The sequence below is a fragment of the Perissodus microlepis genome, chromosome 16 (genome assembly GCF_051167445.1).
Source record: "Perissodus microlepis isolate ML-2025 ecotype Zambia chromosome 16, ASM5116744v1, whole genome shotgun sequence".
Lineage (NCBI taxonomy): Eukaryota > Metazoa > Chordata > Actinopteri > Cichliformes > Cichlidae > Perissodus > Perissodus microlepis.
Genome location: NC_140476.1, coordinates 5,665,659 through 5,677,500, shown reverse-complemented (window position 1 = coordinate 5,677,500; position 11,842 = coordinate 5,665,659). Strand labels below are relative to the sequence as shown.

General features: G+C 40.7%; 1 protein-coding gene across 7 annotated transcripts in view; it reads right to left on the bottom strand.

The window, feature by feature from the left end:
- slc4a3 (solute carrier family 4 member 3) overlaps positions 1 to 11,842 on the bottom strand; it is a 66,524-nt gene that overhangs the window by 28,563 nt on the left and 26,119 nt on the right. For 5 of the 7 annotated variants that reach the window (XM_084954535.1, XM_084954537.1, XM_084954536.1 and 2 more), the window contains one exon: positions 8,570 to 8,796. In XM_084954535.1, the coding sequence (XP_084810661.1) occupies positions 8,570 to 8,796 (227 nt within the window). Of the gene's footprint in view, positions 1 to 2,865; positions 3,628 to 8,569; positions 8,797 to 11,842 lie in introns of those variants that run through there. The other 2 variants (XM_084954540.1, XM_084954541.1) reach the window with 2 other exon arrangements.

The window sequence follows — 11,842 nt, the reverse complement described above, 5'->3', positions numbered from 1 at the left end:
ATATTTTAAATTTGGCTTCATGTCAGCCTATAGTGGCACCACTCCAGTTATACAAACCCACAGGCAGTAGTTAAGAAGATGTTGTGAAATACAGTCTTTAACATGACGAATTTGTGTATAAAATAATACAAATAAATAACATAAATAAAACTACTGTACGCTAGCCGTTCAACAATGAAGCAACAATGTACTGAGTTGCAGTGCTCAAAATGCTAAGACTCATGATGGCAGCGCTAAAATTTCGCTTTCTCTCACTGTAAATTTTCATTGTCATTTAATGTCACATGAAAATACTGGCCTTGGGTTAAAAAAAACATCATGGTTTGTGTTGAAATACACCTTATTGCCATCAAGATGTTTAAAGGTAAAGGAATCACTTTGGTTGGAATCATAATTTGACACATCAGCTAAAACAGGTAATAAAGAACTAAATGTATTTTAAGACCTCCAAAAATAAACCCCAGTGCTTTCATCTGCCTCGGGAAAGGTAAAAAAGAAGTCCAAAAATGCACATTATACCTAATTATAACCTAACCTCCCCCAACATGTCCAGCTGGATAACCACTGCTCATCTACAATCACAATGAACACCGGTGTACCACAAGGCTGTGTGATGAGCCCTTTCCTCTACTCCCTCTTCACCCATGACTGCAGACCTGCCGATGGTTCTAACACCATCATTAAGTTTGCAGATGACACCACGGTGATTGGCCTCATCAGTGACGACGATGAGGCCGCCTACAGGGAGGAGGTGGATCGTCTGGCTGAGTGGTGCGACACAAACAACCTGCTGCTTAACACTGAGAAGACTAAGGAGCTCATCGTGGACTACGGGAGGAATGCTGACCCACATCCACCCATCTACATTAAGGGGACGGCTGTGGAGCGTGTGAGCAGCTTCAAGTTCCTGGGAGTCCACATCTCCGAGGATCTCATCTGGACGACCAACTGCTCCAAGCTGGTCAAGAAGGCTCACCAGCGCCTCTTCTTCTTGAGGACTCTGAGGAAGAACCACCTGTCCTCAGACATCCTGGTGAACTTCTATCGCTGCACCATCGAGAGCATCCTGACCAACTGTATAACAGTCTGGTATGGGAACTGCTCTGCCTCGGACCGGAAGGCGTTGCAGAGTGTCGTGAAAACTGCCCAGCGCATCGCCGGAGCACCACTTCCTGCCATAAAGGACATCTACAGGAAGCGGTGTCTGAAAAGGGCTGGGAAAATCATCAAAGGCCCCAGTCACCCATCACATGGACTCTTCACCCTCCTGCCCTCTGGGAGGCGCTACAGGAGCCTCCGGACTAAGATCACCAGGTACCGGAACAGCTTCTTCCCTACAGCTGTCAGACTCCTGAACTCTGCCTCCTGACATCTGACCCACGTTAAACACATGGACTGGACATACACACACCCACAACCACCTACACACACACACAATGGACAACTGTACCCTCATACACACAATAATAACATGGACTGAACCACCACTCACAACCACTAGCACTTTATATAGCCTCTGTAGAAATTATCCACATATCTCACTTATCTTAACTGCACTACTGTATAATTCTGTGTAAATAATCATTCTGTACAATACGATAATTTTTAATTCTACAACTGTTTATAACCTGCATAGTTCCCATTTCTGTATAGCTGTATATCTCATATTTCTGTATAGTTTTTCATATTGATATCCTGTTCATAGCCTGTACATAGCTTGTACTCACTACAGCCTGTACATACTTATAGTTATAGCATATTCATAACATACCTTCATACCGTGTACATTATAACATACCATAATACAGCGGTCCCCAACCTTTTTTGCACCACGGACCGGTTTATGCCCGACAATATTTTCACGGACCGGCCTTTAAGGTGTCGCGGAAAAATACAACAAAATAAAACTAGTACCGGTACTGAAAAAAAAGAAGAGTTATTCATAACACACGTGAAAAGACCAAGGAAAACCGAGTTAACGATAAAAACGATAACAAAATAACGCTGAAAACTGATAAAAACCCTGAAAACCACACATTTCACACCTGAGCCTCAACTCTCGCGGCCCGGTACCAAACGACTCACGGACCGATACCGGTCCAAGGCCCGGGGGTTGGGGACCGCTGCCATAATAGACCCATTTCTGTAATATACTTACATATCTATATTATTGTTAATATATATTGTAATATATCTATATCATGGCTAAAGCACTTCTGGATGGATGCAAACTGCATTCCGTTGCCTTGTACCTGTGACATGTGCAATGACAATAAAGTTGAATTCTATTCTATTCTATTCTATTCTATTCTATTCTATTCTATTCTATTCTAATTAAGGTTTTAACTTTAACTTATATCCTATACTCAGGCTCATCCCAAAATTTCTCATCCATGTGGTGGAGCATCATGACAGCACTAATACGCCATGTTTCAAAGCCAACAGAGGGATTAAAAAAGCAGAACCACTCATTGTTTGTCAATGAAATGTCTTTCCGCTCTAGCTGTGGATGAACCCAAAGCCAAATAGGTGCCACTGGATCAATAGAAAAGCAGGAAACAGCAGCAGTCGAGCACTGTGTCAATTCAGTCAATACCGTGGACAACACTGTTCAGTGTGTGGCCATGAATGAGCCTCTACTGCCAATAATGAAGCTAGCAGCAGGCTAAACGATCAATGGAAACAAGTGAGCTCCCTTCCATTGATTAATCATGTAAAAATAGAATAAAATGCTTGCCCATGTGAATTCCCTGATGTGTTTCGGAAGCATGACATAACTGTCACTGCTGTCAAATATCAATCATTTAAACAGATGAAATCCTACTCAGGAGTGGTGAACCTCCACGGAAAATACGGCCAACTTACGGATAGGCTCGAGGGGTGACCCCAGCTGGCTGTGGATTGACTCAAGCAAGTCATAATCATCAAAATCCAAGACAAACTCTTCAAAATCCTCAAATCCATCCACGATTGAAAATGAGCTGCGGTGTTCAAATTGGTGTTGCTTTGAGGTTCCAAAGCCTTTCTGGGTGCTGCAACGTCGTTCTGGTCCATGGTGCTTCTTGGTTCCTTGGTTCTCCTGTCCCTCAATGTCTGTCATCTCCACGGTCGGTACCTCCTCCTATCCACCTCTCTCCAAGGGGACACCCTGCTCATCCAACTCTTGAATGCCGTTGCTCTCCCTGGTCTACTGACCTGAAGAGTCTGGATGCAACTGCCTCTTTGCGTTGGTTGTGCAATAGCACCCAAGTCCAAGCTAACCGACTCTCGAGAGAAAAAAAACAGTTGGTGGTCACAGTAGCAACTTTTGAAAAATAAGTTGCACGCATCAACGTGGAACAAAAAAAGAATCTGTGTGATTGTCAATCAAAATATTCAATATTCCTTTCACTCCAAAAATATAAGTTAGTCACATGTGCAGATCCTCAGTGTCACAAAAATACACTTTTTTGCCTTAAGTCCAAATGCAAAGCTGGAGCAGCACCCGAGGCAGCAACCTTCTGCTAGATCCACCATCAGAGAGCTAAATAAAAGATTTTGGCATCCACTTTAGCTGCAAATCCAAAATCACTTATTGATAAGGGATGGTCTACTTTAACAGACCATCAGCTGTCAGCTGAATGGAGGCACCACCCTTTTCTAACAATGTCCACACGCTATTGATTATTGGGGTTGCTGGCAAGGCATGAAAGAGCGGATCAGAGATCAAGAGTTGATGCCTTTTGTTTCCATAGCACCGCAATCACTTTCAAACCATGTGATGCATAGAAGGGCCAAAGGTTGCGATCTCCACCTAAACTGAATTAAACTGAAAAAGCACACATACACAGCACAAAGAGAGATGCAGAAATACATACTGAGAAACAAACAATACACCAGCTGAAATTAAACCGATGATCTGATGAGAAGAACAGAATACCCGCTTCTGCACTCCACGTTGAGGATATACTGTTTAACGGCGTTAATTGTTAGAGGAAGCTGCACCTTTCCTGTTCCTGCATCTCCATGGAAACCAATGCATCCCCCGAGATGCCCTGGTCTCATTGGCCAAGCCAGGTGCACCAATGTGAGCTGAACAGGACATTCACCATGTCCATTGGGTTTGTGACTCACTCTGCATTTGTACGAATGCCTGCATGAGTGTGTTGTGTGTATGCACGTTTTTTTTGCTAGATTGGATCTGTCTGATCAAAACTGCGAATTCTCTTTAAAACCAAACGATGCTTTGCACAATAATCTGAGTCTAGTGGGTGAACTTCGCACTGTAACATTTCCATCAAGCATACCTTGTTTTTCCATTAGAGAATCTCATAAATTGTTCCATTTTTTGCTGTCTCACAAGACCGACAGCAGCACTTCGAGCTTTGTATGATGTGCTGCTGCAAAAAACACTGATCTGACGAATGCCAGCAACCACAGGCTTGTCATTTGCAATTATACTCTTCCTTTTTTTATGCCCCCTTTTTCCTCTACCTCATCTTGGAGTTTAAGTCCCAGTATTATTTAATTAATCACCATATTTAACAGTTGGCCCATAAACATCCCAACCTGAATATTAACGTCAAAGAGTGTCACATTGCTTTTAAACATCGGAAGCACAGATTCTGATATTTTAAGCTTTAAATAATGATATTTAAAGAGGCAGACTAACATTACTGAGGTCATATTCCCCTTTTCGGTTGAGAAGTATCTTTTTGAATCCTGTTGAATACGCTGTTGAAAAACTGTCAAGAATACCTCAAGTTGATTTTATTACCTTACAGCTGTCAACACAACTAGTGTTTGGCCAGATTTTCTGTTGGTCTATGCTAACACAAAACTTTTGTACTATTAAATTAATTAGTTAGTTATTTAATTAATCACAGGTACTAAGGATTACAGTGTGCATCTTACTGCTGGTAGTCCACCATTTAACACCAAAAAACAACCAAAAAAAAAACCTCCAACTCTAAGCTCTAACTCCACTGAGCCTAGAATGCCGGTGATAGCTGCTGCTAGGAGTGTTAATTTATTTGGAATGCCAGGGGGGAGTTGTTAGCAGAATGAGCGTGTAATTGGTGTGGGTGGCTCGCTCAAAGCTGTGAGCATGGTGCCAAAGCTCTGGCTCTCTCGTAGCTCTTCACCGAGTCCTCACCCTGAATTTTAAGAGTGAAGCCCCTCATAATTTTGGCCCTTAATACTTTTATTTTCAAGTAACACTACATCTGCCATCAATGTAACAATTAGCACAGTAGTCTAATATAGGCCATATGGTCTATTTGCAGAGTTCGGTCCATAATACAAAGAGAAAAACCTCGGTGTGCCTTTACTTACCAATCTGCACACACACAGCTCGCCATCATCAAACATTAACTTTTGTGTATTTTGTGTATCTAAGTGACATATTGAAATATCAAAATAGAACTGAAACATGATAGAATAATTGTTGTTCCTCACAGGTTCCTGTGAGTCTGATTCTTTCCTTTGCCTTTAATAAATACCTGCAGTTTCTCACAGCATGCAGGGAAAAATGTAAGCCGTGCCCTCATTAATGCATGTGGCACATCAGCATTAACTTAGTTATTAGGATGTTAGTATGCAATTTGATCTGACAGTAAATAAAGTTTTGTTCTTCTTCTTCTATATATCCCTACATCTGTTAACCAGATTTCAGGGTTATAAGGCAGACTTGTTTATAATAAAACAATTCTTGTCTTGATAAATCCCACACTCTACCTGAGCTATTTTCATGGTCCTTTTTTATATTAGATTACATACTCTTATCAGAGTACCTGTTTAGTTGTGCTGCTCATGTCATTGTTGAAATAAACCGACTGTGTCTGTATCCAAAAAACTGTGTGTTTTATGAATGACCTGCTGAGGTGTTCACTCTACACCATCTACACGTGGTTTAATAAGTGTAACTTGTTGCAAACTTGTCCCAATCACATCACGGATTAAGACCTGTCTGTGTACTTGAAGGGCAAATTACCAAAGTGTAACAGGGGAGCAGACACTAATGATATACATGGCCATTTCATGTTCTAAGCATCACTCCCTACAAATCCAATGCCCTGTTTTTCTGTTTCTAGAGGGGCCCTAAACAGTCAATGATTGCTCTGCTCTGGGAAAGCAGGAAAAGCCAGGGGCAGGGTCGGCGTTGAAGGGGAATCGACCACAGGCTTCTGTTAATTAAAGCCCCCTGATGCTCGGAGAGAGAGTATTTCTGTGGCCATACAAGCTTTTGCTTCCAAAAAAAAATCCTCTTTTAGCATTTATTTTTTTATTATCACTTACAATTTCTTTCTGTTAATTCTGAGCATTTACGCATGGACCTTCACTTCCTAAAGTGATGCTTTGTGCAACATGTGGTAAAAAAAAAAAAGTCTCCCACAATTAAGACTAATCGTAACAAAATGAAGTATGAGTGCAAAAATAAGTGTAGCTCATGTCTGCTTCCATAACTGTGCTACAAATTACAATATGAAGCCAACTGCTGTTAAGGATACAATATATGTAAAGCATGGTGACATATAACTGAATACATACAAAGACTTTATTACAAGAACAGCCTACATTTGCAAAAATTATGAGTCAATAATGTAATTCCTCCTTCCTCCATCCTTTGTTTTGGAAGGCTTATTTTTAACAGTGCATACGTGGGGCTGTGTGGGCTGGTTTCATGAGACAGGATGTGTGGGATGTTCATGATGGAGCCAAAACAGCAAAACCTGTCAATGTTGGGCCTCAGTGAAGAAATGGAGTCAATAAATGTTGCAGGCTCTCTAGGTTAAAAGAAGCACTGCTGAAACAAAATACAGTTTGTAGTAGACTTTTTCCTTTTTTTTTTTTTTGCATCAAAAGCATTAGTTAGGTCCAATTATACTACAAATCTGGGACTAAAGTATTTTAAATCTGTGCAATGCTGTGCTTTTAAATGTAAGAATTTGAAATTTAAAGATATTTAAATAAAAGGAACTGTTGAATCTGATTTTAATACATTAATATTCTTGTTATTTCAACCAATATTCAAATATTCAAAAATCAATTATTTAAAAAATTATATATATATATATATATATATATATATATATATATATATATAAAGATAAAAACGTGAATGTTTCAATTGTGTAAGCATAGTGGAAGTACTTTTCAGAGCCAGCAGAGGGCAGCAAACCTACAACACACATTATTATTATGTCATCAAAAATGTCCTGTTATTTCTGGATATAATTAGTCACTTAATGAGAGGGAAACAGGGTTCTGTTTAATCATTTAATCTGTAGTCAAAGCAGCAGGCTTTATTATGTCTTCAACAGCACTCAAGATAACATCAAGGGAAACATATCCAGCTCTCTGTTAGGAATAATACATACTGACATTGACTTTCCTTTATTGCGAGGTGCACACAGCCAAGAATCTGAAGTCACTTCCACGTACGATCAGATCAGAGCACTGATGTGAGTCAAGGTCTTAATTTTTAACTCACTGCATTTACTTGGCATTTACATCAATAATACACTAACACACATAGTCCCTGGCTGATATATAACAATACAGGCAGCTCACAAAGACTCCCCTCCCTCCTCCACCACCACACACATCACTGTTGTGGCGTGGGTGATAAGAAAAAATGAGTCATCTCAGAAGGTGCTTTCAGAGATGGAGACAACCATCTACCGTTGTCCTGCTCCAAAGCTTTTCGTCAACACCAGTGGGGAATTTAAAAGGCTATTTTTTTGTATTGTCCCCAATAATCACATAAAAACCCCTATTTGACTTGCATTTAATAATAAAAACAATACCATAGCTACCTGCAAACAGACAGTTATTCTAGCATTTCAAACACACACAGGTTTCAACAGGTCTTTGCATCAATTTGCTCTAAATCTCCTCTTACCTCCTCATTCGTTTTCTCATTGTTATGGCCATTGCCAACCCCGCCCTCCTGCTCCTGCTCCAGCAGCCTGCAGGCTGACTTACCTCAGCCAGCAACACTCTTCCCTTACCCCTCTACGCTGTTACCAATTTCCTCTCCACCGGGTTTTATCTTCCTGCCCTAAGCCTCCCTCCAGTCCTTCTCTCTATTACTGCATTGTATGTCTCCACTCTATTAAAAGGAGTTTCTACACCTTCATCAACATGATGTGGGAGAAATGGGAATAAAATAGAGTGACACAGAGCCTCGCCGTTTGTGGCGCTGTCCAGTGAAAAGTACTAAACACACCAATCGATTTATTCACAGCATTATTAGATGAAGCTGAATTCTATATTTTTTTCTAAATATGTACATGTAAATGTGTGAGTAATGGCTGTTTAAATGCTTCCGCGCGGTTATAAATCAAGTGCATTGAGGCAACTGTTTGGCTCTATAATTGAACTGAATTATAATCATGTTGCTCTCAATAAAATATCTCCCTCTGCTGTTATTGCATCTCACTGCAACTTCTGCATTCATGTGCTTTTCACACTTTTGAGAGGCAAAGCGTGAAATGGACACAGTGGAACACGTGTCTGTTACATGTTTTTCTGTGATACTGGGTTGAACATAAACTGCCCTAAAAATACAGAGTAGTATTTTTCTTACTTTTCATGTCATCCAGATCAGCGCTGACCAACATTTGGGCTTCAGCCTCATCAGTGGGCACCTGCTGATAGACGGCAGTCTCCAGGGCAGTCATGCTGCCGATGCAGATCCGCTCCCGCAGGTCGTAGTTGCTTCGCTGGGTGCCCGGCAGACGGTGGTGGACAGGCTTCTTGCGGAACCAGCCATGAGGTGTGATTGAACTTGAGGGATCTGATCCTGAGGGAACACTGACAAAGAGCAAGTTAAGTTAATTTTATTTTAATAATTAAATAATTAATTCTTTGACATTATGAAAGAACTTTATTTTATTGTTTTCAAAACCAAAAAATGAACCACAATGTAGTCCACAAATCAACCATAAAGCATCATATTATAAAGTATTAATATATTTTATGTTAAAATCGTTTTTGATAAATACTCTCTTGGCTCATGCACTGCGGTTACTTTACCAACAGAGGGCTTCACAACACAACAACAGGCCTCTGAGTCATCCTCAGCTGAGCTCACTCAAACACAGCAATGAAACGTTGCATGACTCAGGCATGATGCTTGTTTCTGTGCTTTTATCCAACGAGCCATTAGCAGAGACAAGGACTTGAATTGCCATGGCGCCCCTGACCTCCCAACAGCAAACTCCATGCATAATTCAAAGCATCACCAAATAATTCATATTCTGATGGTTATATTGTATGTGTTAGCAAGCCAGATATGAATGATTCATCTGGAACCATTAATGGATCATAACTGCCCTAAGAACTGCACGTATGGGTTATAAATGTTATTGGCTTCCAATGACAAGTATCACATATCTAAAAATACAGCTCACTTAGCCTATGCTCTCGTATGCACGAGCCTGTTTTATATGTTTTGCTGCACGAAAACGTATTCACACAGTTAAAGGTTTCAAATTCAGAAAACAACAGAAAGCACTGAATATAAACCAAAATGTATTTAATAAATTTGAACCTGATAAAATGCTAAATTATGACTGTTGTTAGGAAAATGTAACCAGCAACATGCTCCTGTGATAGGCTTTATCACTGCCAAATTCTGCCTTGTGAAACAGACAGCAGTCAGGGATAAACTGATAACAAAAGGCTGTTAAAGCTGCATAATTAAGTGGATGAAAGTGAAATGGCTGAAAGAAAGTGAAAGAATTTGCTCACAATGATCATCCTACAGCTAATCTCATCCCTGTATTTCCCCACAGTGTTTTAGCATCTTTTAGCAATGTATTTCAGTTTTATGGCCCACAGCTTTAATAGCCTCCCACTGCTTTAATCAGCTGTGTTTTCAGCTTCAGTGGGCAGCTGTTTCCAGCAATATAATCTTTAATGAACACACTGTTACCTGTCCAACATATCAGCCACACACAGACAACTTTAGCAGCTAGCTTAACTTTAGCAGCTAGCTGCTAATGGTCAGATACCTGAAAAACGACACATTCATGGATTGGTGGAGATCAAAATAGAGATGCACAGCTAAAGGTAGAGCAGTTTATGAGGTGATTGTAACTGTTTGTGTATGAAAGTATGCGTGTCCTCCATACTCTCCCGCACTCGTTATATTATCCATTTTTGATCTGCACACAGCTGTTGCCACGAACGTCGCACTCGCTTACGTCATTGTCATGAGACACTCTCGCAAAAAAAAAAATCACAGTTTTAGTAACGCAGTAACGCAGCGTGCTTACGGGAAAGTAACAGTAATCTAATTACCTTTTTTTGCAATAGTAATCCCTTACTTTACTCGTTACTCACTTTACTTACTTGTAAGTCGTTACTGGCCATCTCTGCCCACGGCCACCTTGAACCCATCTGTCCCTCCAACTGAACACCTCTCCACTGTTCTCATACATCTTCTGCATTAGCCTCACATACTTCTCACTACTCCTGACTTCCTCACGTAGTAACAAAGATCCTCTCTTTGTACAATGATATGCATTACAACCAATTTAGTGTCAAGCAGGGCTAATGTGGGGAACATAATTATTAGCTTTGATCCTATGCATGCCGGTCAGAGCTCATCGCGGTGAGGGACAACACGAACAGTGAAAACTTTAAGGGCTGATTGAAAAATCAATAGTACTGGGTGTGTGTTACTCCATATTTGTTCTTTTGCACAATTAACCTCAGTTAGCATTCTGCTAGCAGTTTACCTATGCTGCATTTCTGATACAGCTAAATTCTCAGTAAATCTGTTGTCAAGTAATATTGTTCTGTTCCTGCTGTGAGACAATAGAACACCCATGAAACACTTATATATGTGCACTGTATTAACCACAGCGGAGCTTAATTAAGCTGTTCTGCACCTCTAAAATCCAGATTTTTGTAATTGTGATGCTTTCGGACAAACTCTGCATTCACAAATCACAAATGTTAAAAACAACAGCTGTGCCAAGAACTCGGCTATATTTACTGGGGCGATTGTGGCTCAAGAGTTGGCAGTTCGTCTTGTAATTGGAAGGTTGCCGGTTCAAGCCCCGGCTCTGACAGTCTCGGTCGTTGTTTCCTTGGGCAAGACACTTCACCCGTTGCCTACTGGTGGTGGTCAGAGGGCCCGATGGTGCCAGTGTCCGGCAGCCTCCCCTCTGTCAGTGCGCCCCAGGGCAGCTGTGGCTACAATGTAGCTTGCCATCACCAGTGTGTGAATGGGTGGATGACTGAATGTAGTGTAAATCGCTTTGGGGTCCATAGGGACTAAGTAAAGCGCTATACAAATACAGGCCATTTACCATTTACAAGCCAAACTATCATTCGGAGAGAAAGTCAGAAGCCACTGAGTGACTTATTCAGGTCTGCACTGCACAGTATACTGAAACACATGTGCTGCTCTTATTGGCTGCTTCTCTCTATCACTCATAGACGTCTTCCTCAAAGGGGCAGGTGCAGCAGCCATACTAGTTACCAACGACTGGAATTTAAAATATACATTCTGGATGTAATATGAATACACATATTACTATTACGTCTACGACTTTAAGACGTAATATTAATATGTGTATTAAAGTGGTAGAATATGGGACCTAGAAAAGGTTTCAATTTGAGCTAATTTAGCTAAAAGACTGACAAGAGGTCAGTACTGGCCAGTGAGTAGGCTGTAGCATATCGGCTTTTTTCACAATGTCCTGTAGCAACAGACACGCTAATTATGCGAAACATATGAAACAAATTATATGAATATTTGCCATCTTTGTGTTGGACAGTGTCGCAGATTTTTTGCATTTTACAAAAGTTTACTAGGACATTGGAGAGGACTCAGATGTCAGAAGTC